The sequence below is a fragment of the Sinocyclocheilus grahami genome, unplaced genomic scaffold, assembly GCF_001515645.1.
Source record: "Sinocyclocheilus grahami isolate Dianchi unplaced genomic scaffold, SAMN03320097.WGS_v1.1 scaffold407.1, whole genome shotgun sequence".
Lineage (NCBI taxonomy): Eukaryota > Metazoa > Chordata > Actinopteri > Cypriniformes > Cyprinidae > Sinocyclocheilus > Sinocyclocheilus grahami.
In genome coordinates this window covers 391499-416789 of record NW_015505586.1, presented here as the reverse complement: position 1 = coordinate 416789, position 25291 = coordinate 391499, and the positions used below count along the sequence as shown (strand labels likewise).

The 25291-nt window shown below is 36.1% G+C and overlaps 3 protein-coding genes across 7 annotated transcripts; 1 reads left to right on the top strand and 2 right to left on the bottom strand.

The window, feature by feature from the left end:
- Positions 1-269: 269 nt before the first annotated feature.
- Positions 270-13125, bottom strand: gdpd2 (glycerophosphodiester phosphodiesterase domain containing 2). Of its 2 annotated transcripts, none has more exons than XM_016232143.1 (15): positions 12968-13125; positions 8299-8507; positions 7488-7591; positions 7268-7361; positions 7095-7154; positions 6457-6555; positions 6099-6192; positions 5702-5841; positions 4763-4845; positions 4496-4655; positions 3786-4007; positions 3334-3482; positions 2667-2814; positions 2427-2509; positions 270-1810 (listed from the first exon to the last, which is right to left on the bottom strand). In XM_016232143.1, exons 2-15 carry the CDS (start codon positions 8371-8373, stop codon positions 1747-1749), a joined length of 1575 nt encoding a protein of 524 aa, XP_016087629.1. In that variant the 5' UTR covers positions 8374-8507; positions 12968-13125; the 3' UTR covers positions 270-1746. The 2 variants fall into 2 exon arrangements, with proteins under 2 accessions (XP_016087629.1, XP_016087628.1); XM_016232142.1 differs by having other exon boundaries at positions 271-1813.
- Positions 13126-14523: 1398 nt separating this feature from the next.
- Positions 14524-16688, top strand: pdzd11 (PDZ domain containing 11). Of its 4 annotated transcripts, none has more exons than XM_016232144.1 (6): positions 14524-14592; positions 14998-15100; positions 15181-15321; positions 15412-15510; positions 15602-15662; positions 15854-16688. In XM_016232144.1, exons 1-6 carry the CDS (start codon positions 14546-14548, stop codon positions 15886-15888), a joined length of 486 nt encoding a protein of 161 aa, XP_016087630.1. In that variant the 5' UTR covers positions 14524-14545; the 3' UTR covers positions 15889-16688. The 4 variants fall into 4 exon arrangements, with proteins under 4 accessions (XP_016087630.1, XP_016087632.1, XP_016087633.1 ...); XM_016232146.1 differs by lacking the exon at positions 14524-14592 and adding an exon at positions 14610-14680; XM_016232147.1 differs by lacking the exon at positions 14524-14592 and adding an exon at positions 14631-14705.
- Positions 16689-17518: 830 nt separating this feature from the next.
- On the bottom strand, positions 17519-22004 carry stard14 (START domain containing 14). Its single transcript, XM_016232149.1, has 7 exons — positions 21918-22004; positions 21567-21754; positions 21001-21149; positions 20628-20730; positions 19943-20060; positions 19796-19848; positions 17519-18605 (listed from the first exon to the last, which is right to left on the bottom strand). Exons 2-7 carry the CDS (start codon positions 21750-21752, stop codon positions 18399-18401), a joined length of 816 nt encoding a protein of 271 aa, XP_016087635.1. The 5' UTR covers positions 21753-21754; positions 21918-22004; the 3' UTR covers positions 17519-18398.
- Between the last annotated feature and the right edge of the window lie 3287 nt (positions 22005-25291).

Here is a 25291-nt window from a genome sequence, read left to right as displayed (position 1 = left end):
GGGGGGGGGGGGGGGGGGAAACATGATATTAGTTACTAGCTTGTTAGGAGTAGTTTTTCCCTCAGTGTTTTTTTCATTCGATGTCGCTCCATCAACGCTTTGGGCAAATGAAAATCCCGGAGTGGATTTGGTTACAGATCGCTGTGTATTATCTCTTCGGTCACTCCGCTCCACTCACACGCTGATCCAGACCTGCCTTCAGTCTGTGCATTGGTTGGTGACACGTTCCAGTAGCATTATGCAAAGTATTTGTGATCAATTTAATTGAAACTTTTGCTTTATTACATTTACATCGTGCAAACATATAGATTTTGAAACAACAACAGCTTTTACCATTTTTATACAAGGAATTCACATTAAAAAGCAAGGGCAGGGTTGACTGGTCGATTTTTTTTCCCTTGATGAAAATCTCACATTCAGTATCACAAAATATTTGCTTATAAAAATAAAATTAAAAATAAAAAAGTTATATTGTGCACTTGTGGCTGAGGTTGTGTGGTTGGTTGGCACAATTTATAAAGGGATGCAACAAACTGAACAGATGTAAACGTTTATTTTAAACCAAACTAACACCACTTAACCCAAATTTGCCAGATAGTGTTTTTATGATTAAATAAAAATGTATGATATATCATTAATTTTATTTAACTATTACAATCTTGTAAATAATCAATAGGGAGATTTTAGATGTTGCTTTTGCCCCCGTTTATACCGGTTATGCCACCCACGTATTTAGGACTGCAATATATCAATAAAAATAACTTGTTAATCGCTCAAACAAAGTTATTGTTCAGTCAATATGGGGTGTTCAATATGGGGAATCAGTGACTGATTCTTGAAATATTACATATTTGGATGGCATAAAAGGTATAAACAGGCACTTTGAGGAGCAAAACATCTTCTAAAGTTTCCCTATTGGTTATTTAAAAGATTGTAAAAGTTGTGAAAATTAATAATATATCATGAATCATTATATTAGCAATAAATGATGTCACCTGGAAAGCATAATTAATCACAGGTATCCAAACTGTACAACAAATGAAAAATGTCTCCCATAACTAATATTTATAAAGTAATTTTTATAGATGTCTTTATAGAACCAATGTGAGCCAAAAGGGCAAACATTCAGTTTTGTGGCAACACCAAAATATTACGACCCCAAAATGAACCCTGTACCAGCCAGATCTTGTCCAGCCAACCTTGATCTCCCATACTTTTTTTAAATGAACACACAACACAGTTATACTTAAACCACCTCTTTTCTGAATTTTGTCTTGAATGCCCATTTGCCAAAAAAAATAGCAATTAAAAATATTTACATATCTATATACAAATTTTGTTCATTTAAAACACTAGGTGTCTTTGACTACACTTATCATGCTCATATTGCAAAACACTTTTCCTGCTATTGACACTGAACACTGTTTATGTTTGGGACAGGTCTAAAATTTTTCACAAAAGTAAACAACCCTTGTAAAATGTCTTGTCATTTAAGAAAAGTGTCAGTTCTCCTGACCTAACTCTGACAAGAGGTGGCAGCACTGCACAATATGCTGCACTAATGAGGAAATATATAAATTCTCAAATCAAACAATGTCTTGTATATGCAGTCTACATTAAAAGCACAAATATTATGTGAATTTACAGCATAACATTTAACATGGTGTGGTTTTCTGACAATGCCCACATACAATCCTTCAAAAAGTGAACCAAGGAATCGCCCTGTCATGTCAGGGATGGTATCATTCAGCGAGGAAGCAGGGGGACACTTCTCTCGCTTGTATTCTGACGAAAAACATGGTTCCTCCTCCTGCTTATAAACAAAGAGAAAAATGCCCATTATAAACTCTCTGCTCATCAACATTTGAGTGACTCTTCAATTAGTGGCACTTCTGACTACTTTTATTAAATTAATCTAGAAGTCCTGAAATAAATAACTGTTCATAGCTATGATTAACATTTGCTTCTTTTTGTTTTTCTTTTGAGTGGTATTATGAATTTTGACATTATGTGTGATGGACATGTTCAGTTCTTGGGAAATCTGGTTGGATATCTTTTAGAGTTGGTAACACCAGCTAGCTTACTTGCAATAAATTTTACTTAGCCTGCCATTTCTAATATACAATACATTTATATTTATATTAAATTATTTATTTACATTGTCCCCATAAGCATGTGAATTTAAATCAACATTAGAATTTATAATACACAAAAATGTATATTTATAAAATAATCAATTGTTTCTGGTATTATAAATGGGAAAGTTACACATATAAACAACACTATAAACAATATTAGAAAAGTAATTAAATATACAATTAAAAGGTTTACAGCTATTATAATCTACACATTAAAATCTCCACCAAAAAATTCTTTAAAATCAATTTAACAGCATTATACTGCATGTGGTGAGTTTCATTGCTTACCTTTGCCAGAGAAACAGGCCAAACATCAACAACCACGATATCACGTCAACCGAGATCCATATTCCCATGTAGATATTAGGCTCCTTTCATTGTTACGTGCAAAGAGAGATACACAAACAAACAAAGGATTCCAGAGGAGTTACATATTCAGACAAGCCCATGTGAATACAAAATGGAAAAACATCTTCTCTTTTATGGCAGAATACACAGTGATAGGTGAAAAGATAGGCTGAGCTTTACCAGATGCCAGTCAGGCTTAGACATGTTTTTGAGGATGTGACAAGCATTGGTGGTCACTGAACTGGCCCCGGAGCACCACAGTAATGAGAAGAGCCAGCGCTCATTTACAACCCACAGATTCACGGACACGTTTTTTCCCCGCAGCTCACTGTGCAGTGAAATAAATAAAAAAATGCATGTCAAAATAAAAAAAGAAACAAATCTTCCTTCTATTTACTTGTTTTTGGCTCCATATCAGCGACCTTTAGACAGGTCGCAACAAGCCAGTTTTCTCGGCACAATAGACAGGAGTGGCAGGACCGTTTTAACATGGTCTTATTCATCAGTAAAGATTTCAGTCAGTCTTTCTTCATCTTAACTGTCAGGTAAAATTATAAAATGACAGGTGCACCCAACCGGACACAATAGCGTCTGGAAACGGTTTCATCAATCATCATGTGTTGAATTTTGGTAACTCGGCATTCCTGCTACTATAATCATTAGAAGATACATTTGTAAGTTTAAGCTACAGATCGGCATTCATTTTTCATAGCATTTCTGTCATCTTTGTAAGAAAGTAAAACCCTGTGCGAACGTTCCCTAAGGCTGTGAGATCATACCAACATTAATGGCAGCAGCATCATGTCTCTGCATGTCAGATAAGCCGCACCAATCCTCCTACACTTACCTTATTTCGCGAGCATTCAGTGAACTGTATTTCATATTCAGAAAGCTTCCACCATCCGCTTTCATGTCTTGTTCATTATGATACACCTGCTTGAACCCTGGTGCAATGTTTCTCACGTCATGTCTATATTCTGGAGGAAGCCACCATATCTGAAAGTGATACAGAATACTAAAACTACATTCAATGGTGCAAAACATTGTAACATTAAACTCAAAAACACTTAAACAAAAATTAGAAATGTTGCCTATTTATCTGAAATAAAATAAATAAGCAGAGGTACTAACATTACTAAACCTACCCTGAAATAAAAAAGGGAAATAGAAATATTTTGTTAACACTGATAGAACAAAACAAAATGTTTTAGGATTCTGACATTTAATACAAATAAAAAAAGGGCGTACCAAGAAGTTTCTGAAAGTGTAATAGAAATTAAATTTCATTGATATTATTACCTTGTCTGGTGAGATGCCTGATTTTTTGATCGTTTCAGTGATGTAGTAAGAATCGCTGTTGTGGAATCCTGTTGAGTTTTTCTCGTTTTTTAGGTCAAATATGAGGGAGACGTTATGCTTTTTGGCTATGACTAAGAGCTCAGAAAGAGATGGTACTGTCTGGTTGTTAGCCTCCATCTTCTCTTCCTTTGAGAGCGATGACACTGACTGAAATGGATCGGTCTATATTTGAAAAATCGAAAGATATAATTTTAAACAAATCTGTTATTTTGACATCACACTGCTGAAGAACTGAAACAGAACGTGAATATCAAATGCAAAGTGGAAGAATGTTTTGTTTTCTGCTCAACATCTGCTCATACTGATTAAAGCTGCAACTTCAGTGGAGTTCAAGGTTGTTTGCTCTTATCAACAGATACTCCTCATGTTGACTGAGAGATGTTGACTGCTTTATCTAGTTTGCATTCAAATGCAACTGCACATGAGCTGTCTTTACAACAGATCTTTCATAATATAATATAATGAATATAATTGTGTAATGAATTGTAAAAATGAATTGTTTTACATTTCTATTTCCATTATATTGTTACATAACAGCAATTACTGTCAAATGTGTTGGACTACATAAAAGCTATATACATATTGGAAAACTTAAATTAAATACAGAAAGTAATTACACATAAAATACAAAAAAAAAAATCTGTCCTCACCCTTACAAACCATTCGCCTGCATTTAAAGTCTGTAACTCTTGCAATGTGAAGTTAGTGTTCATGTCACCATCTCGACCTAAAAACTTATCCTTCACATCAGTTGTTCGCAGCAAAAAGCTTGAACCATTGTCATGCATAAGAAAAGGCTTCATGTCCTTGCTGAAAAAAGAAAGACAAGAGGACTAAACACACACACAAACATATACATTATACACACACACATATATACAAAATAGAAGCAAGTGTTTCGGGGGACAATCTGTTACCCGAGTTGCACATCTGTTTCAAATGCCACCACATCACACTCCATACTCTTCCTGAATGACATCACGGTGTTCTCTGGAGCCATCTAAATACATAATTATTATATATATATATATATATATATATATATATATATACACATACACACACACACACACATCAATATAAAATTAGCAATTTTACTTTCATCTACAGGTTTAATCTGTGCTACTACAACATATGATTTCATGACTTTATTTAACAATATGTGTTCTTAATTAATTTTATTTTCTGGGCTTGTTACTACAAGGGAGGGAAGGACACCTTTAAAAGGGAAAAAATAATAATTACGGGGGTTTTTTTTAACGACCATTATTTTGCTACATAAATATGTTCAGGTTTCCATGCTCGGTTTAAACTAAATTCAAAAGCTGTAGCATCTGTGTTCTTCACATGCCTCTGTTTTTATTCACAGTTAACCTCCAGTATCCTGGTGAGCGCAGGGAGATCAAACCTACAGAGCTTTAGATGTCAAAACACCTCCTCCTCCACCTTCCCCGCCAGTGGAATTTAACAGGTTGTATATGAATTGTAGATAGTCAGCTATTCAAATGATATTTCTGGATGTGGACTACATGTTCTTTAATGACTGTAAATGTTTTCACTGTGATTATTGTATCTATAATTTGCTAATGTTTGAAAAATGTTCCAACAGACTGACACGCTAATGAATTACATTCCTCCAAATTGATAGCTTATAACCTGGGAACGATGCCATAATCATCATAATCCTAAATCGATTCAGAAGCTACAGCAGATGATTCATCGTGTGTAAACAGCAATGTTTACATGAATAAACAGCAAAGACAAGATTTTGATTGGCACGCCAGTGTAAACATGTTTTAACAAAAGGAAAGAACGTCTCAAAATGTAAAAGTTACAACTAAGGCGTTACCACTTACCATCGGAGCACCGCGGTGTCCGACGAGGGCCGGTTTTGGGGGAAGATTATTAGTAATGCATGGAGAGCAGATTGCAAGGGGACAGAGGAACACAGCAGCAGACACTACCAGGAAGGTCATCATTATAAAAACCTTACAAGCTACAAAGACAAAGACATACAGAAAAATATCTGTATTTGGCATAATTAAAGGCATCACTGGTGCTAACTTTCACATTTACATCAACTGGTAACATTAATCAAAGGTATAAAGTACACACTAAAAAACAGGTAATATACAAATTCTATTGATTTGAATTTAAATCAATTTGTAAATGTCCATGCATTTATCTGTTTGGTGAATAGCAATTTAATAAGCAATATAATGTGCAGTCAGAAGCTGTTTTGGAGACACTGACCAGCTGTTTTTGCTCTATGATAACTCTGGAACACCAGCCAGCTGATCAAGGTCAAAGCCACCACAGCACCCAGCTGCAGGAAAGGAGCAGTGGCCTACGGGAAACCAAAGATGGGATTTTAATACACTGCAGAACAACAATAGTGGTGTAACTAGAGATATGGACACCTGAGTGACAGTCTTGTGATAAATGCAGTATACTATAACATCATGCTGAGGGATATGCATGCTATTAGTGTAAAATATCTCACTGCCATTTAGAATAGATAAGGTAACAGGAAATACAATGAGAACCAGCTGCAAAGACATAAAGGACAATGTACCATTACTGAAATGCTGAATGGTTGAAGGCTTCTTACCTGAAATGACATATATACAGTTTTCCACTCCTCTTCCCATTTTATACAAAATCCAGCTGTGCCTAAAGCAACAGTGAAGAGACCTAAAAACAGAAACACCTGAACAGAGAATCATTAATGTACTGGGATCATTCATTAACATCTTGTGAACTTCCTTCATGCACTATGACCAACAGTGATATAGATTGTTACCCAAGTTTTAAAGATAACTAATATGAGATTGCTTCCTCAACTATGAGCACTGAGGTCTTTTTTAACGCTAATTTTATAGTCAGCTTTTATGTATAATTGATACATTTACATAACATTTACCTTAACAAGTAAATTTACAAATAAATTTTTTAGGGGCTAAATGGTTTTCACTGTGGTGAAAATGAGTTGTGTTAAAAAATATTAAAACTTGTTTATGGTTTATATAATATTTTCATAACTGACTTTAAGATGGACAGCCTGTGTCTGGGACAAGGGTACACACATATACACATATATAAAAATAATAATAATAATAATAATAATAATAATGCACCGAAGGCATTTAAAAAGTAGCAAAAATAAAGAAAACATTTATTTAATTTTAAAAAAAGTCTTAATGCAACCTTCAAACAACAAAAAGTACAAGTTAAAAGGGTAAAGAGTACCTTATGCAGCCAGTGTAAATTCAAGGGCTCTCTGATTATTAAATGCAGCAATCCAAATACCTGAAATTAAAAAAGAGAATGTTCTTATTGGTGCAACCATTGTTTACGAATGCTACCAGCTGAGCAATCCGGATCACATTATGCCCTTCAATGTTTCCATTCTCTCTTCTTACCAGCAGAAAGAGGCAGTATGTGGCCAGCACAGCAGAAATGACCATCACTATCATGTACCAGTTCACCCATTTTTTTAAGGTTTTGAAGGCAAGCCTGCAAAGGAAAATGAAACGGCAGACTGACAACCAGGTATTACATGTAAACTTGGAAACACTGGGCCAATGGATTTACAATATAGTCATATAATCAGCAAGTGTGTAATTGTGTTTATGTGCTCACCAATTTACATCATTGCGGTCGTTGAAGGCAATAAAACAAACGTACATCCAACTCAGGGCAAGTATGGACACAAAAGACAGAAAGGAGAACCACCAGCAAGCCCTCTATACACAAACAAAGCAAGAATGCACACTTCAATCATCTCTTTTCTTTTTCAGTAAGCTCTTCTCTTTGTCCTATTTACTGCCACTAACAAATGTATCAGCACTAAAAAGAAGAATATGTTTATTTAAAACTTTCCCTCAATGCTCCACCTGTGTGCGTGTGATGATTTAAAAAGTCATAGGTTAGTCACAAATGAGAGCCTGGGGGGCACTGGCGCACAGCCATCGTCTTCTCACGTTGAGTTTCGCCTACTGATCCGAATATTGAAAATCGGGGCCAATCTCTAAAGCGAGTGGTTATTTATTATGATAGCTGATTATTACGAGTCCATCCCACACAGGGTTTTCGAAATCTCTGAATGCATCGGTAATTGTTTCTGACACAAATCAAAAGAATTGAGAGCCTTGCTTTTGTATCCAGGCTACTAATTAACATACTTTTCTGCCTGTCATGATCACCAGTCTTCACAGCTTTGTACTCACTTAAAAGGAAAGAGCATTTACATGAGAACTGTTCATTAAGGAGGCATTCAATGACAACCATTTTCTTTGAGTCTATTCTACATTTATTAGACATGGTAAACTATTCCGCCTCTCTCAACTGATTACGTCAAGTGAAAACGGTCTGCAAATTCTAAGAGATAATGGGTGCATCATTGATGTGCAACTTCATTTTGCAATGCAAAGTATAAAGAATAAAATCTCACATTTTGTCTTCTGTTTTGACTGTTCCATTGACAACTGTAGATTCCTCTGAGGCAGGTTCGGCCGATTGAGAACATGGTGTTCTTTTCCACATCTAATGATTCCAGCTGAATGTATATGGATGAATAGGGGGTCTTGTCCGGGATGTAGTGACGTTAACTCATTTATACTGGTGCAGGTGTTTGATATGGAATGACTCACTGCTTCACACCTGAAACCGAGTAGGAGGGAGGAGAATACAAGTGTGGTGGTTATGCAAGGAAACCTGTTCTTTAACTCAAAACTGAACTGAGCTCACAATGCCTGGCTTAATTAGTTAAAAGTCCTTGAATAAGGGTGAGAGAGAAAAATATAGGCTCCAGTCACATGACACAGCAGATATGGAAAGGTTAAATGTAATTATGTAGGAGTGGCAATGCTTTCAAAAGCCCTGAAGCAGAAAACTATCAAACGACCTGTGGGAAAGATTTCATATCAATCACTCAATTCTAATAAAAGGATGGAATGTTCTTCCCAACTTAAGTTAACTGCTACAGCTGTATCAGTAAATATTAAATATGTATTAAAATATAACCCGTTTTAACCATACCCTATAATCAAAAGTTGCCTGATGCTGGAACACAGTAATTTGAGTGTCCTACAGAAAATTATATGAACAACTGACATGAGATATTAAGGATTATTTGGAGCAAGTAAAAAGGCCTTGCCCCTTGTTTTGACAGGTTGTGCATAACGTGAAATATAATCTTCAATGTTATGAAGATGTTCATCCTGTGGAGGCATTTTTTGTTTTCCAGGTTCAGTGGATATCAAAACTCATGATCAGATAAACATGTCTAAGCAATAAGTGTTTTAAGTGCTAAAGGCAAGTCTGTAAGGAGGTGGTTAGCACAACAGGAAGGGAGAATCGTATCAGAACCAAAATATAACTAAAACACTTGTATGTGCTCGTGTACAAATTCTCACATTTGTAGAAATTTAAAAAAAAAAAAACCTACAGTGCCAGTCGAACCTTTGGATAAAGTTTGCTGAATGTTCATCCTGATCTTAAAAGACTCTTTTTAATCTAAAGGAATATAGGCTACATTAATTCATTATAACAATTATGTTTAGGGTCAAATCATTTTTTTAATACTTTTATTCAGCAAGAATGCATTAAATTAACCAAAAGTGACAGTAAACACATTTACAATGTTACATAAGAATTCTATTTCAAATAAATGCTGGATTTTCTATTCAAAGGAGTACTAAAAAAGGATTATGGTTTCCACAAAAATATTAAACTGCACAACTGTTGTCAACATTGATAATAAGAAATGTTACTTGAGCACCAAATCAGCATATTGTGATTTCTGAAGGACCATGTGACACTAAAGACTGGAGTAATGACTGCTAAAAATTTTGCTTTGCATCACCACAATAAATTAAACAATACATTTTTTACAATAAATTAAATTTGTCCAGATAATTCTGCTGTGGCAGAATAATATTTCACAATATTACTGTCTTACTGTATCACTGATCAAATAAATGCAGCTTTGCTAAGCAACAATGTGTCCACTAGTGCTTCTCGAATGTCTACAAATCCCCAATAATGACAATACAGTTTCTTTGTTCTTTGTTACAGAACTACCACATTTTGCTATAAGTTTGATTGCATCATATAATAATTGCTGTTAATATTATTCATCGTCTGTTTTATTACGTCTTAAATTGATTTTTCCGTACTGCTGGTTCGTCTGGTCAGAGGAGAACTGGCCCCCCGACTGAGCCTGGTTTCTCCCAAGGTTTTTTCTCCATTCTGTCACCGATGGAGTTTTGGTTCCTTGCCGCTGTCGCCTCTGGCTTGCTTAGTTGGGGACACTTCATTTCCAGCGATATCGTTGACATGATTGCAAAGATATTATTTAAACTGAGCTGGATGTTGTCTTTAACTGAAAAATTAGTGTTTACTATTGTCATTTTGCATTATTGACACTATTTTCCTAATTAACGCTGTTCAGTTGCTTTGACAATCTGTATTGTTAAAAGCGCTATATAAATAAAGGTGACTTGACTTGACTTTGTTTTGTAAAAGGAAAGCTGACAATACCACTTCTTGCATCTTGTCACGAGATCTTGATTTGTCAAATCTTCACTTGTCAAACTAATCAACGCAATTATCATAAATGATCATATATCATAAACATATATCATATAACATATCATAAAAGTATCAAAGGTTAGTTTTGAAGATATTCACTCTTCAACGTGGTATACTGTCTGTCAGCCAGGTAAACACCACTGTGTAAAAGTCAGATTATAAAAAAGCCTGTGCTAGTGGTGGAGGGTGATGTTATGTCAGCCATAACTAAACATTCTCAATGCAAGTACTTGGAAACCGTCAGATTTGACTCACTGATAAACATGGCAATGTATCACTGTATGTGGGTCAGTGCATTTCCTGATTCTACATTAGAAGTCTACATTAGAGAATAAACCATATATTCCAGTATGAAGGATACACACCTATCTTAGTAAAAGCATGACAAGCAGTCTATTTGAAATTTGAATGTACCATCATACATTGTAACCATTGCTGTGTGCAGTTTCTTTAAGGAACATTTAGCATTTTTGCTAAACAGTGACATGGTTCACAAAAACCCAGGGCAAAACGTGTTCTTCAGACTTGACAAAGAAGAAAGGAAACTTGTCAAGTGTTTAGTGGATGTTCTGGATCTGCCGACAGGTCTGGCAGCACATTTAAGAAGTCACTTAACTCCCCATTTCAGGTCAGACAACAAGTACTTTGTCAACTGTAATTCGTGATTAAATGACCCAAGTTGTTATCCTTATTCAACAGGTTGTCCAAAACTATAAAAATCATCCAGTGTTGGACTAATTGAAGGATGCTATTTTCTCAGCATCACACCACACTTCTCAGAGCAGACAACAGCTCATTTGTCATGTTTATGACCTGAGTTTGAATATGTTTCAAAGGGTCTTTTCTTTTCCGTATGAACCAACTTCTAGGATTTTTTATTATTCAAAGGGTCTTGCAAAAACGTTTACTTTCTAAACCATCTACACCAACATTTCACAGATGTTCTCTTGGGTGCATGTTAATTTATTAGGGACCAATAAAATACATTTATAAATGCACTTATAAAATACGTACATTAAACTATATTTGAAACAAGTAGAACTGCTGAGCCAAACAAAGAGCGTTACAGAGGAGTTGGCATCCAGATTCTGCAGAAGCAGCTGTTTTTTATCTCAAAAACGGAGCCATAATATTAAAAAATAAAAATTGCTCTACTTTAACAAGGTCAACAGACATGAGTGATACACACTGTACATTTTTTTAACTCAACTATCAAATGCCAGTAGATAATTTTGTTTAATAAAATAATATCTGGAAATGTTTTTTTTAATGAATGTGTGATATTTCTTTTAAAATGCTTTGTAATAGGAGCACAAAAAAGAAAAACATTCAAGTAGGCAGCCTGAAGGCACAACACATGTGTTTACCCCTGTGCAGACAGACATAACTATACTTTGAATCCCATTTTCAACAGGGTCAAAAGGTCGAAAGAAAGACATTGTGAACTTAGTAAAACACAGAAACACATCAATAGCATTAAAAGCAAATCCACTCCATCTTCAGGCTTTCACTGGATGTGCTCATATATTAAAGAAAAACTCTGACTGATGAAAAGTGGCACAAGAACAAACATCACACTGTTGATAACTGTACACCACCACCGGTGTAGGTACCTCTTTTACCAAAGTGTTTCAGAATAAGCGTAGGATTTTCTTTATTTCAAGAAATGTTCATTGTTCAAATTAAGTATTAAAGCAAAAAAGAAAGGAAAAGAAAAGCAGCCGATGCAAAATTGCATGTAAAACCTGCACATAAATCAAACGGCCAGGTGAAGGCACATGTTATTGAGAACAGTGCATGTGACTTGTCTGTTGTGAAATAAAATAATTAACCAGTCGAAGATCATTTTCATGAAACCCTGAATTTCACTTTCTTCATTAAACTTGAACTACAGACTTCAGGCTGCTGTGATACAAAAGCATGTGCTCATTTTCTTAGAACATACTACAAACTAAATACACTAGCTCTGCCTTATACTTGTTGATGTCACACTTTCTTTATTTAAGCATTTAAGTACCATCGTATTGACTGCGAGATCTTTCACCCCACTCTAAAACAATTCACAACCTCAGGTCTTGATCTGCAGTTCAGTGCCATCACGGGACATTTACATGTCTTTTTTTAACCCAAGGGCATTAAAACCTTATTAAGGTTAAATTTAGTTTAACACAACGACCTCACAGACACATTTCTTCATTCGCAACAGCCAACTTCCAATGTTTTAATCATTTCCAAATCCAAGTAAACGTTTAACAGAATCGTTTTCCCCCTTAAACACGGTTTAACCTCTTGATAGCCCGTGATTTGCAAAAATTCTAAACTTTTGTTTTTGCAAATATGTGCATTTTGTTAATGGTAGCATGGTTTACTTAAAAAGTAGTTTTTTCCTATAAGGATGCTATAAGCACCTGTAATGACTAACACACACCTGACGATATTCAGCTCGCACGCCATTCAGTAATATTAGATCAGAACAGATCAAGTCCGAGAGAGCAAACTGATTTTAAATATGTACGTTGGTTCCTTACCTTGCTTAAAAAAGTGCATTTGATAGTGTAATCTCAGTCAGACTCTCAGACTTCAGCACTCTTCGGCAGTGTGCGCACTCGAGCTCATGCTGAGACATAAATCCCGTGGACTGAGTATTAATGAGGCGCTAACAATGAATGAGCTTCGCATACCTTGCAGCTTTGTATGGACCAGCACCAGTGCAGTTCCCCCCGTCTTCAGCAGAGGGCGCTCAAAGAGCTACATTCAAAATGGGCAACCTTAAAAGTGTAACCATTAAATCTGTTAAAAGCATGAAATGCTGCCCGACACATAAATTAATATTCTCCTATAATATAATACAGTGACTGTAAATGTATTATATCTGGCCTACACACAAACCACTTGATTCATCAAAAGTAACGTGTAAAGTCATCACGACATTGGAAGCCCGAACCAGAGCGCCTGGTATATGACTGACAATTTATTTATTCATGTTTTTTTTTTTTAAAGAAGCTGTGTCTTAATTTAATAATATATATGTGACTGATAAAACATATAATAATTTATTTAAAAAATTATATAATAAGATCTGCATGATAAAATCTCTGCCCACGTGCTTGGCTTTTTCCCTCCTTTATTTACATTTGCATAAACATATAGTAATGTATGCATAAACATGTATAGCCTAAGGAGCAAATACAAAAATCAGAAGTAAGTAATTAAAAAAAAGACAAAAATGGCATTTATATAAATTGAAATTGCAATATAGTTTATACTAATTTACTGGTAATATTCTGTGTGGAAGAGTTTCCATGTAGCTCTTAAGGCCAGTAATGTAAACAAAAGGTAATGCTAATGTTTTTTATGCTGTTCTCATTTTGTGGTTTTACAAATAATGTATATTTATAGAATGTGAATACTTAATAGACTTATTAGATTGGGTTTTTCTTTTTCTAATAAGCATGGACTTTCAAAGTATAACAAGACAGTGTATATTTCTTAATGTAATGTTTTATTAAAATGTGACATTCAAGTCTTTCCAAGAAGAGGTAGAGTGAAAAACAAAACAGGTGTAGGATATTTTCAGTTGAAGTATTGGGTGATTGCCAGTGTCACCTAGTTAATTATTTCTCATTTCTACAGTACATTTACAGTATAAGCTAATGAACTGAAGCCACTGCTTCTGTTTCTACTAAAACAGTCCAGACTAGGAGACAACAGGAGAGACCAGGGTTTGATGACAGGGTTTTATTTTTATTTTTATTTTTTTACTTTTTTTCAGAGTACGTTAATATTTGAAGCCAATTTCTGATTAGGCACATACCTAAAAGTCTTGCCTACAAAAAAAACTAACAAAAAAAAACAATACTGAACATATCCTTCAAGTCTTTTTTATTAAATGGAAAGAAACATAGCTAACCCTATGATCTTAGGATGCTCTTGAAATTGGGCAACGGGACAGGAAGGAGCCTTGTCAGGGACGTGACCGACAGGCCACATTTACAGTTTGAAAGGTCTTTGGATACTATGCGTGAAACTGTCCCAATATCAATATTTTCTTTACCTCTCCATAGCTTTTGTTGAGGAAAAAAGGAAAGAAAAAAAGTGCTGGTCACATGATCTATAGGAGGGCGGGGCTAATGGTTCGCTCGAGGAGTTCTTGGTGAGTTGACAGACGAAAACAAAACTGTCGAGCAAAAGCAGCTGTATATTTTGCTTGTCTTTCATTTTAGTTTGAGAATGTTTGTATCGTAAGTTCATTCGCGCGGCGTTTTGGCAATTTGCACGCCTAAAGCTCATTGTGCAGCGCATCTTGTGTTTACTGTTGAGTGTTAGCGAGCTAGCGTGCTGTACTCACTGTACAATGAGAACCGTAGAGAGTGAATTTACACCCCTTTGATTATAAATCTTTGGTAATTTCATGCTTTAGCCATCAGTATATTCACAGTTTTGTAAGGAACCTAGTTTAGTCTTTAAAAGTAGAAAAGAAACCTTACACTTAAAATATATCGAAGACGATTGTCATCATAAATTCACTGTTTACGTTTTCTCGCACCCTCATGTCTAGCTCGAAAAACATGGACCAAAAGATTCCATACGACGATTATCAACTGCCAGTAGTGTTTCTTCCTTCCTATGAGAGCCCTCCTGCATGGATCCCTACTCAAGAGGTGACAGTTATTGGACAGTTATTCAACACATCTTTTGTAATCATACTGGCCTAATTTACATTTTTCTTTCTTATAATCAGAGGATACATCACCCTGACTACAACAATGAGCTCACTCAGTTTCTACCTCGCACTATAGTGTTAAAAAAGCCGCCCGGTGCACAACTGGGCTTCAATATCCGTGGAGGAAAGGCCTCCCAGCTTGGTATATTTATTTCAAAGGTCAGTTTTGCCAATTAAAACCTTCTTGGTTTATGTTTCAGCTAAAGAATTGACTTCATCATCATGGTTTTGCTCAAAATGTTTTGACAGGTGGTGCCAGATTCAGATGCCCATAGGGCAGGACTGCAAGAGGGCGATCAGGTGCTTTCTGTCAATGACGTGGACTTTCAAGACATTGAGCATTCAAAGGTAAGATCTGATGTGTCAGTCTGAAAGACAGAAACACGCTGGATATCTCATCTTCTAAACAGAATTGGTATGATCTTGATTTCTCTCCTAGGCTGTTGAGATTTTAAAGACTGCAAGAGAGATTTTGATGAAGGTTCGATACTTCCCTTACAGTGAGTATTATATTCATCTTTCCCTTGAGACAGTAGTCCAGCTCATTTCAAGTGTTGTTCTCATCTAATAATCTGATCATATTACTGAATATGAAGTGTTTTGCTTAATTAAGCAAAACAAATGTGACATTTCAGTCAACTGATTCAGTTGGAGTACCTGACATAAATGTGTGTTGTGTCTGTTTTTCTAGACTACCATCGGCAGAAGGAGAGGACTGTACACTAGGTGGCAGAGCTGACCTTCATGACTGAACTGGTTCAGTGACGCAGCTGATGGGGCATTGGTGTGTCTGCCAAACGTTCAGCTGCCCTGCATCATCTTCCTCCCACTAACTATCTTCTCTGACTAAGAGACTGCTCAAAGAAATCATCCTCACGACATGCTCCTTCACCCATAGTGGTGGTTTTGAGCTGTGCCAGTTTTGAATGCAGCTGGTGAAATGTTCAGATACTTTCCCCTCTTCTCTGTTTTCTCATCATTTTCTTTCCTCTAGGAAAATTAGCATATTCTATGAGATATGTCATGCATATGAAAAGAAAACATGGCAGATGCGTTATTTATTGAATGAAATGACTATAGGCAGTTACATCATGAATAAATTATGACTCGCTATTAATATCTTCACTTAGGGGCATTTGTTTAATGAAGCTGAAATTATGTTTAATATATCATATATTATTTTCATAACTAGGTCTTTTTTGTGATTACATTTCAATTTTGTATTCCAAAGCAAAGCATTTAGTTGTTTAATGATTAATGTCCTGATAACAGACACATTGCTACTGACTAATTAATTGTCATTAAATCAATCTGCTCATGAAAAAGTACTTTTTGTGTAAACCTGTTTGATGAAAAAAGTCCCAAAGTGGGGAGGGGGAAATGTACGAAGGGAATATTATATTCTCAGATCTTGTTACATTTAAGATGTCAGGTAGTGTGGCTTTGTTAATATACTGTATTAACTAGTGGTACTATAAATACTAGCTACTATTTAAGGAACAGTTCACCAAAAAATGAAAATTTACTAACGCTCAAGCCATCCAAGATGTGGATGAGTTTGTTTCTTCATCAGAACAGATTTGGTTAGGTTAGCATTACATCACTTGCCCACCAACGGATCCTCTGCAGTAAATGGGTGCCGTCAGAATGAGGTCCAAAGTCCAAACAGCTGATAAAAACATCACAATAATCCACACAACTCCACTCCATCAATTAATGTCTTGTAAAGTGAAAAACTGCCCATTTGTAAGAAACAAATCCATCATTAAAACTTAACTTCAAACCGTCGCTTGTTGCCAAAATATATAGAAAATCCTTAATCGTGCTTCCTCCAGTCTTGTCCTCTCACATCAAAATCCAAAAATGTCTTTATTCTGGATTTGTTTCTTACAAACACACAGCTTTTCACTTAAGATTTTAATAGATGGACTGGAGTCTTGTTGGTTACTCATGGACTATTAAGGTTTCTGTCAATTTGGACTCTCATTCTGATGGCACCCATTCACTGCAGAGGATCCGTTGGTGAGTAAGCCAAGTAATGTTAACTTTCTCCCAATCTGTTTTGATGAGGAAACAAACTTCTTGGATGGGCAGAGGGTAAGGGTTTGCTATTTGCATTTATAGCAAATATTCCTTTTGACATTGAACCAGTTTATTGAATTACATTTCATTACACAAAATTCAAACTTAGCTTTTACTGTGTTATTGGAGCTCAGTGGAACAGATGGTTGTTTATATGCAAATGCTGGGTATTAGACCATGATCATGTAAACTAGTATGGTGCAGTGCCATTAGTAACCACACTGAAAGATGCCACAATCTTATTATTAGAAAAAAAAGGAAGAGTTTTCAAAAGGCATTTTGAACAATTTATTTACAATTTTAAAAGTATAAAACCATATTACCCTTCATTGAGTTAGGACTTCATATACATAAAATTCAAGTTATCAAACACACAAATTTACATATCCATCCTCCCTCAGAAAGAAAACCATCTATCAAAAATATGAGTAACTTTGATCCACTGGTATCGTGTTATTGCTAACGTAATTTTCTTTCATGTTCAAGGGCACATACATAACAGAAGTACAGAAAAGCTCTCATTACATTCCTCTGCCTTCTGTTTTCTTCTGCCTGTTACAGGCAAATGAACTAATACCACTTCAAGTAATAAACCTTGAGGTAATACCACATTGTGTCTTGGACTGCTTTGGTCATATTACAGGGCCTTTCAACGCAGGTTTTCTCCCATGGTTACTTGGTGTCAATCATTTTCACTCATACCATTACAGACACACAGATATAAATACACAGACACAAAAGGATGACATTGAGAGGAATCTCTCCCCTACCATGGTGACTTAAAACAAAGATTACATATGTTTAACTATATTTATAAAGAAATACAAAAAAACCCCTATTCAATAGCATGTAGCCTTACCAAAATCATTTAGTAATAAATTAAAGATGCAAAAAAAAAAAGGTCTCATTTAAGATAATGAACCACCTTCAAAAGGGTTTTTTAATTAAATTAAGAAGCAGAACCGCAAACTATTTTCTTTTGTTTGCACGTACAATGCCGAAGAAACATTAGACATGGGTAATGGAATGTGCAGATCTGTGCACCAGTGATTGTAAACACTTGTGAGCGGGAAGGAGGAATGTTGCTATCAGTAAGCTATAAGTGGGGTGAGAGGTAAGGACTGACCCAGTTAAAAACTGTCCGTTTGGATGTTTTAACTGCTGTCCTCATTCTCTTGTGCATCCCTGGTAGAGCTCTCATCCACGTTCTCGAGCGAGTCTCCGCGCTGGATAGACAGCTCTGCTGGATCCATCATGGGCAGTTCACTCTGTATGGGATACAGCCACGGCTTATGATCTGGAGAATTTGCTGCTTTCCATGCAGGGTAGTGCTGACCGGCTTTATGGACGCTTCTTAAGACCTGTGGAATGACAGAGGAGAATGAGGGAGCGGCACTAGTATCAGCGGAAGCGACACTGAACTTTGATCATTTTTTCGTTCTTGTGTAACCAAGACAATGAAATGCAATCCAGTTTTACTTCATTTACAAGCTGTGCAGTGACTCAAATTGCAGAAAGTCTTTTTGCTCAAGCATAGCTATAAATGCATTCTGTTTCTAGTTTCTGTCTGGGTCTCCAGCATTTTTGGCAGCACAAAGTATCATTGTGTGAAATACTGCCAATAAAGTCTGACTTCTAAACTAAAGTTAATGGGCCTGATTTGTGTTTTAATACAACAGTACAACCAGACAAGAAACAATTCACTTAATCCACAAATAGATCACCCTCCTCCTCCTTTTACACCTGAAACATCGTAGTGTCATGGTTTCCACAAAAATATTAAGCAGCACAACTTTTTTCAACATTTAGAATAATGAGATGCTTCTTGAGCAGCAAATCAGCATATTAGACTAATTTCTGAGGAATCATGTGACACTGAAGACTGCCGTAAAGATGCTGAAAATTCAGCTTTGTCAAAGGAATACAGTTAGTTTAAATTGTAATATTTCACAATATTACTTTTTACTGCACATTTGATCGGATAAATGCTACCTTGATGAGCGTGAGAGACTAAAATCTTATAAAATTATAAAACCTTAACACCTGATCAATGGTCAAAGGAAAGACAAACACCTCAGTGTTCAATAATAGTTTATAAACACGAAGCATGATGTACAGTCCATCTTATCAGTGCCCTTTGGACAGAGATACTGTCTGGGAACACTGCAAACAGCCCTACCACATGCAGTACTAATTCACAAGACTATGAAATGGACAAAAAAAAAGCCACAATGCAATGGAAGACTGAGCTCCTGTTCATAATCAGAAGAACATCTACATCAGTTATCTTTAGATAACAATCTGAACACTCAGTGAGGGGAGCAGAGTTATTAAAGGTGTTTCTAGCAAGTGTAAAATGCCACTGCTACAAACAGAACAAGATAAACAAGTTTCACTATTGGCACAGCAAGTGCTGCGTGAGCGTCTTCAGTACAAGATCTTCCAGTAGGTTACCATAGTAACAATTGTGATTTCACAGGCCCACATAGAAAGACACTCGCATCCTCAGATGCACAGAAACAATAGTAAGAGACGAAATAGGTTTACTTACTTTTGGAGCAAGGACCTGAGATGCTTTGTTGACAACCCACTTCGGAAGAGACCCTAAAATATTAAAAAAATTATTACAAATTAAAGTCTTACAATGTAATTAAATGATGGGGGAACATTTCAAATGAAGCAGGAAATCTGTTCATACCTCTGGGATCAGCTTGTGAGAGGTACGTGAAAATGCAGCTGTTGGGCCCCGTTGGTTGGATCAGGTAACCAGTCAGAAGGGAAACGGCCCTTACCAGATCCTTCCGTGGGGGAAATGTCTAAAATGATAGCAAGAGTTTATTAAAAGATACGTATAATTTTTTTATGCGTGTATTAATAGATTATAATTATTTAATGAGCATAGTATTTGGTGTTAAAACATTTTCTCCTACACTAATGTGAGGAGATGGATGCAAACTTGTTCAAAAACAGGCAATATTTTTGGTTCTATATTGATGCATGTAACAAAACATATGATAACAGAAGGTGGAAGTAAATAAAAGACGTACCGGATGTTTCACTGAGAAGTTAATGATCACATATTCATTTTCAGATGCCTGCCATGAGCGCAGGGTCACCACATCTCTGTTCTTATCCTTCCGTGGGGGAAATGTCTAAAATGATAGCAAGAGTTTATTAAAAGATACGTATAATTTTTTTATGCGTGTATTAATAGATTATAATTATTTAATGAGCATAGTATTTGGTGTTAAAACATTTTCTCCTACACTAATGTGAGGAGATGGATGCAAACTTGTTCAAAAACAGGCAATATTTTTGGTTCTATATTGATGCATGTAACAAAACATATGATAACAGAAGGTGGAAGTAAATAAAAGACGTACCGGATGTTTCACTGAGAAGTTAATGATCACATATTCATTTTCAGATGCCTGCCATGAGCGCAGGGTCACCACATCTCTGTTCTTCAATAAAAAAAAAAGATACATTTATATGACCTGCAGGCCCATAAACACCCACAACACAAAAAGAGGAACAAAACTGACAATAATGTTGACTATAAATACACACAAAAACATGGTCCCAGGAGGCTTTTCTTCAACTCTTATTGCACTGCAATAAGCCACTGTGCTGAAGTCTTTTCAAAATGTGATAGGTGACTACCACTGAGACTAACAAAATCCCAAAAGTACCACTATAATGACCATAAGATAAGAAATAACTCACTAACTGAGATTTTAAAGATGACATGACTCACATGAATAGTAGCCCACATCAGCATTAGGAGCCAGACGAGCAATGTCAAAACTCTCAAGCATTGTAGGGTCCCACTTCTTCCGGTACATGCCGTCATGAAGCACGTCATACATGCTGGCAGCCGATACATCCTTTATGTTCATCCTACACTGTAATGGAAACAATGCATTTGCATTAGTGTTGTTATGGCAGCAGTACACACAGGACTAAACATGTAAATTAAACGGACATGTTTTAGAGAAAAAAAGAGATTGTGGAGTCCATAGAAAAGATCTGTAAAATAAATTAATAATATTAAACACACACCCTTAAATCTTCATAACTACTATTGAATCATGTCTAGCCAATGACCTATTAAATATTTTATGATGTGGTAATGTTAATGTTCCTACTAAAATGTATCAAAATGTCCATTCTGGGTTGGGGTCCCTGGGTCTGTAAAGTCTGAAAACTACTGGTTTAAGTTATTTTATAAGGTAATCTCGACACCATCAATTTAAAGACCACACAAATCAAACAATATACACACGACATCATAAATAATTAGATGCAGGCAGACATCTTACCTTGATTTTGTGCACTTTGGAGAAGTTCCCTCTGTTGCTTGTAGAAGTAGATGAAGGGGCCACCTCGACCCAAACCTCCATGTCATTTTTATCATACTTACTGAGCCAATTCTCCGTGGACAAGCATTGTCTTTTGAACTCATTAAACATTAATTCATCTGGAATGATTGCCGAACCGCGAGACATACCTGAAACAGCAGATTCACCGATCAAAAACACTGATCCGTTTGAGAGACCTTGCTTCTACCAAGACTGAGTATCTTTGTTTTGTTCGCAAGGGATGAGGTGTAGCTATTATAGTCACAGATTAACTTTTCAAGCTCGACAAGATTTTTCTCACGGATTTCTTACCAGGCGTCAACACTTGCGTGTGGAAAAACCTCGTCACCACCACTTCCGGGAGTAGAACAGGTGTATTACAACCGCTGATCTACGATAGTGATGCTCGGTTCTTGAACGAATCGTTCTTTTGAGCCGGTTCTCAGGAAGTAACCGGTTGAGCCGGTTCACAAATCGAACTTTAGTTCCGGGTTGATGACGCAGCACGCACAGCCGAAGTAGCACGTCCAACTCAAAAAGAACCGACTGTGCCGCTTCAACCAACTGTCGAAGTTTGCCGAGGATTACCGAGGACTCAACTAGAACCGAATTAGCCGTGGCGAAGTTTTCCGAGGATTACCGAAGATTCCGATGAGTGAGTTGAAGATACTGTGCAAGCCTGAGGCGCGTACTGGAAATGCTTATTATTACTTTTTATTAAAACCTGCAAAAACCTTTCTGTCGAGTGATGTTAATAAATGTTACAAATAGTTTGTTGTGCATGCATATTATATTTAAAGTTGCTTAAGCGAAATCAAGGAGTTTTTAAGACTTACTCACTGGTTTTATACTGTAGACAGGTAGAACATAACCGCGTTTGTGCATCAAAGTCTGTAATGTGTGCTGTAGGTGCGAAACTTTTAGGAATCTTATCCAAGTTGTAGGCTAGTCAATATTGGTCGGTAAGTCAGTCGTATCTGAGGATCCGCGAATGAAACTGTGACCACAAACACCATTAACTTAAGTGAATTATATGGCAATAATCAGCAATATGCGTTTACACAAATAACTTTATTTCTGAATGTTTCAATATGTGTTCACACAAATTACTTGTTTGAATTTGTCATTGATACAGCATGGCACTGAGTTGTTAGAAAATATATATATATATTTTTTTTTTTAGCTTGAACTTTTTTTTTTTTTTAGGATTAGCAACTAGTATACAAAAATATACAAAATTACAAAACAAAATCACAAAACAAAAAAAACAAAACAACAAACATACGGGGCCAGGGGTACTATAAATTACATTATATAAAGTAAAGGTGCCTCAAAAGGCACTTTCTAACAACCAGGCAAAAGGTCACAGAGCATTCAGTCAACTGTACATTATAGGAATGAACCAATATTATAAGATGCACACAATGTTATCGATTTTAAGGCTTTAACATTGCTGGAGGTAGATATTGTTTCCAAGTAATACTTCAGATCTTTACAAAATATAAGAAATAGGGGCTTTACAGACAAAAATTTGCACTCATGTATAAAAAATTTTTGCTAGCAAAATAAATAGATTTATTAGAAATATTTGTCCTTTAGATTCTTATCAACATGATAAAAACCAAATAAAACAGTTGTTAGAAAAGAAATGCGTAGAGACGTTATTGCTAGATGACGTCAGGAACCGATGAATCGGCTTTTTGAACCGGTTCAATGAACAGATCGGTCCAAAAAGAACCGGTTCAGTGAACAGATCGGTCCAAAAAGAACCGGTTCGTGGAAATGAATCGGACTTTGCATCACTAATCTATAATAGTAATATAATATGAATATATGTGTAGATAAGTGAGTTTACAACACTGAGGTGCGCAGCTAGTCAATCAGCGCTTAATCACGGTCATTTAGCACACGGACATCGATTTTAAGGCTTTAACATTGCTGGAGGTAGATATTGTTTCCAAGTAATACTTCAGATCTTTACAAAATATAAGAAATAGGGGCTTTACAGACAAAAATTTGCACTCATGTATAAAAAATTTTTGCTAGCAAAATAAATAGATTTATTAGAAATATTTGTCCTTTAGATTCTTATCAACATGATAAAAACCAAATAAAACAGTTGTTAGAAAAGAAATGCGTAGAGACGTTATTGCTAGATGACGTCAGGAACCGATGAATCGGCTTTTTGAACCGGTTCAGTGAACAGATCGGTCCAAAAAGAACCGGTTCAGTGAACAGATCGGTCCAAAAAGAACCGGTTCGTGGAAATGAATCGGACTTTGCATCACTAATCTATAATAGTAATATAATATGAATATATGTGTAGATAAGTGAGTTTACAACACTGAGGTGCGCAGCTAGTCAATCAGCGCTTAAACACGGTCATTTAGCACACGGACATGATCCTCCTCCTTCTTCTTCTTCTTCTTCTTCTTCTTCTTCTTCTTCGTTGGAGTTTTACGGCAGTTGGCATCCATAGTGTTGTATTGCTGCTTTCTGCTGTCTCACTTTAACTTACTATATCTTACTTAAATTCGTCCTTCCAATCCAGTCCTCCTTAGAAAATTAAACAAATATCTCCGTCCTTGGTCATTATTTCCATATGTTACTATATTTTTAACATTATACTCTACTATGCCTATTTCCCGTAGCTGATTCTTAAACTCTTGCCTTTCTTGTATATATTTCTTACATGATATAAAGATGTGCTTAATTGTTTCCTCCTCCTGACATTCATCACATAGTCCTGTCGGGTGTTTTCCTGTAACACGAAGAGATTTGTTTAGCTTGCAATGTCTATTTATTATGACTTGTTCCTTCCTTTTATTTCCCTTCTTACTTTCCATACCTATCATATTTTGTATCATGTACAGATGTCTCCCTTTGATTTCATTATCCCACTGCTGCTGCCATTTTTGTATGATCTTTTTCCACACTAAACTCTACCCTTCTGTTTTTGACCATTTAATTTTGACATCAACATGTTCTTTTTTGTTGCTTCTTTTGCCAGTCTGTCTACTTTCTCATTTTCCTGGATGCCCACATGCGCTGGCACCCACATGTAGGCTATGTGATGTTTTTCCCTTGCCTGCTTATTCTTGAGTTTGTAAATAAAATCACATAAAGTAATTCCTGATGGTTTCTAGTTACACCAGATTTTTCTACTTATGAGGGCAGATGCAGAATCACTACATATTACAACGTTGTCCCATCTGGATTGTTCAATCCATTCTAATGCTATTAGTATAGCATATAACTCGACTGTATACACACTTAAGCTGTCAGATGTTCTTTTGTTTACTCCCACATGATGTCGAGGGATATATAGCCTACAGCAGATCCCTCTGTTTGTAAATCCTTTGATCCATCTGTAAAAATGTGAATACTATCTTTGTACATATTGTCCATATATCTATAATATTCACTGACAATATCTGTACTCCCACTTTACTCATAACGGAACCGCTGAGACGAGCTGTGAACTCCGTCTCGTGTTCACCAACCGAAACCCGTCAAATCACCGGATCATCATTCAACCGGATCGTGCAGTGAGTCATCAGTAAAGAAACTGAATTTCATGCCTGTTTCTGTTCTGTGCGTTCTATGGACTATGGTACCAAACAGGGCCGTTTGTAGGCACCAGCTGAAGGGGCGCCAATGAGCACACGTACTGGCACTTTTAGCAG

Excerpts from the sequence above, each read along its gene's own strand:
- gdpd2 (XM_016232142.1), bottom strand. The coding sequence starts at position 8,373 with ATGTTCTCAATCGGCCGAACCTGCCTCAGAGGAATCTACAGTTGTCAA. Across the intron at positions 4,846-5,701 it reads GACACCGCGGTGCTCCGATG|ATGGCTCCAGAGAACACCGT; the intron begins GTAAGTGGTAAC and ends TTATGTATTTAG. Across the intron at positions 4,656-4,762 it reads GAAACAGATGTGCAACTCGG|CAAGGACATGAAGCCTTTTC; the intron begins GTAACAGATTGT and ends TTCTTTTTTCAG.
- pdzd11 (XM_016232144.1), top strand. The coding sequence starts at position 14,546 with ATGATCTATAGGAGGGCGGGGCTAATGGTTCGCTCGAGGAGTTCTTG. Across the intron at positions 15,101-15,180 it reads CATGGATCCCTACTCAAGAG|AGGATACATCACCCTGACTA; the intron begins GTGACAGTTATT and ends TCTTATAATCAG. Across the intron at positions 15,511-15,601 it reads AAGACATTGAGCATTCAAAG|GCTGTTGAGATTTTAAAGAC; the intron begins GTAAGATCTGAT and ends TTTCTCTCCTAG.
- stard14 (XM_016232149.1), bottom strand. The coding sequence starts at position 21,752 with ATGTCTCGCGGTTCGGCAATCATTCCAGATGAATTAATGTTTAATGAG. Across the intron at positions 21,150-21,566 it reads CCAAAGTGCACAAAATCAAG|TGTAGGATGAACATAAAGGA; the intron begins GTAAGATGTCTG and ends TTTCCATTACAG. Across the intron at positions 19,849-19,942 it reads CTCACAAGCTGATCCCAGAG|GGTCTCTTCCGAAGTGGGTT; the intron begins GTATGAACAGAT and ends TTAATATTTTAG.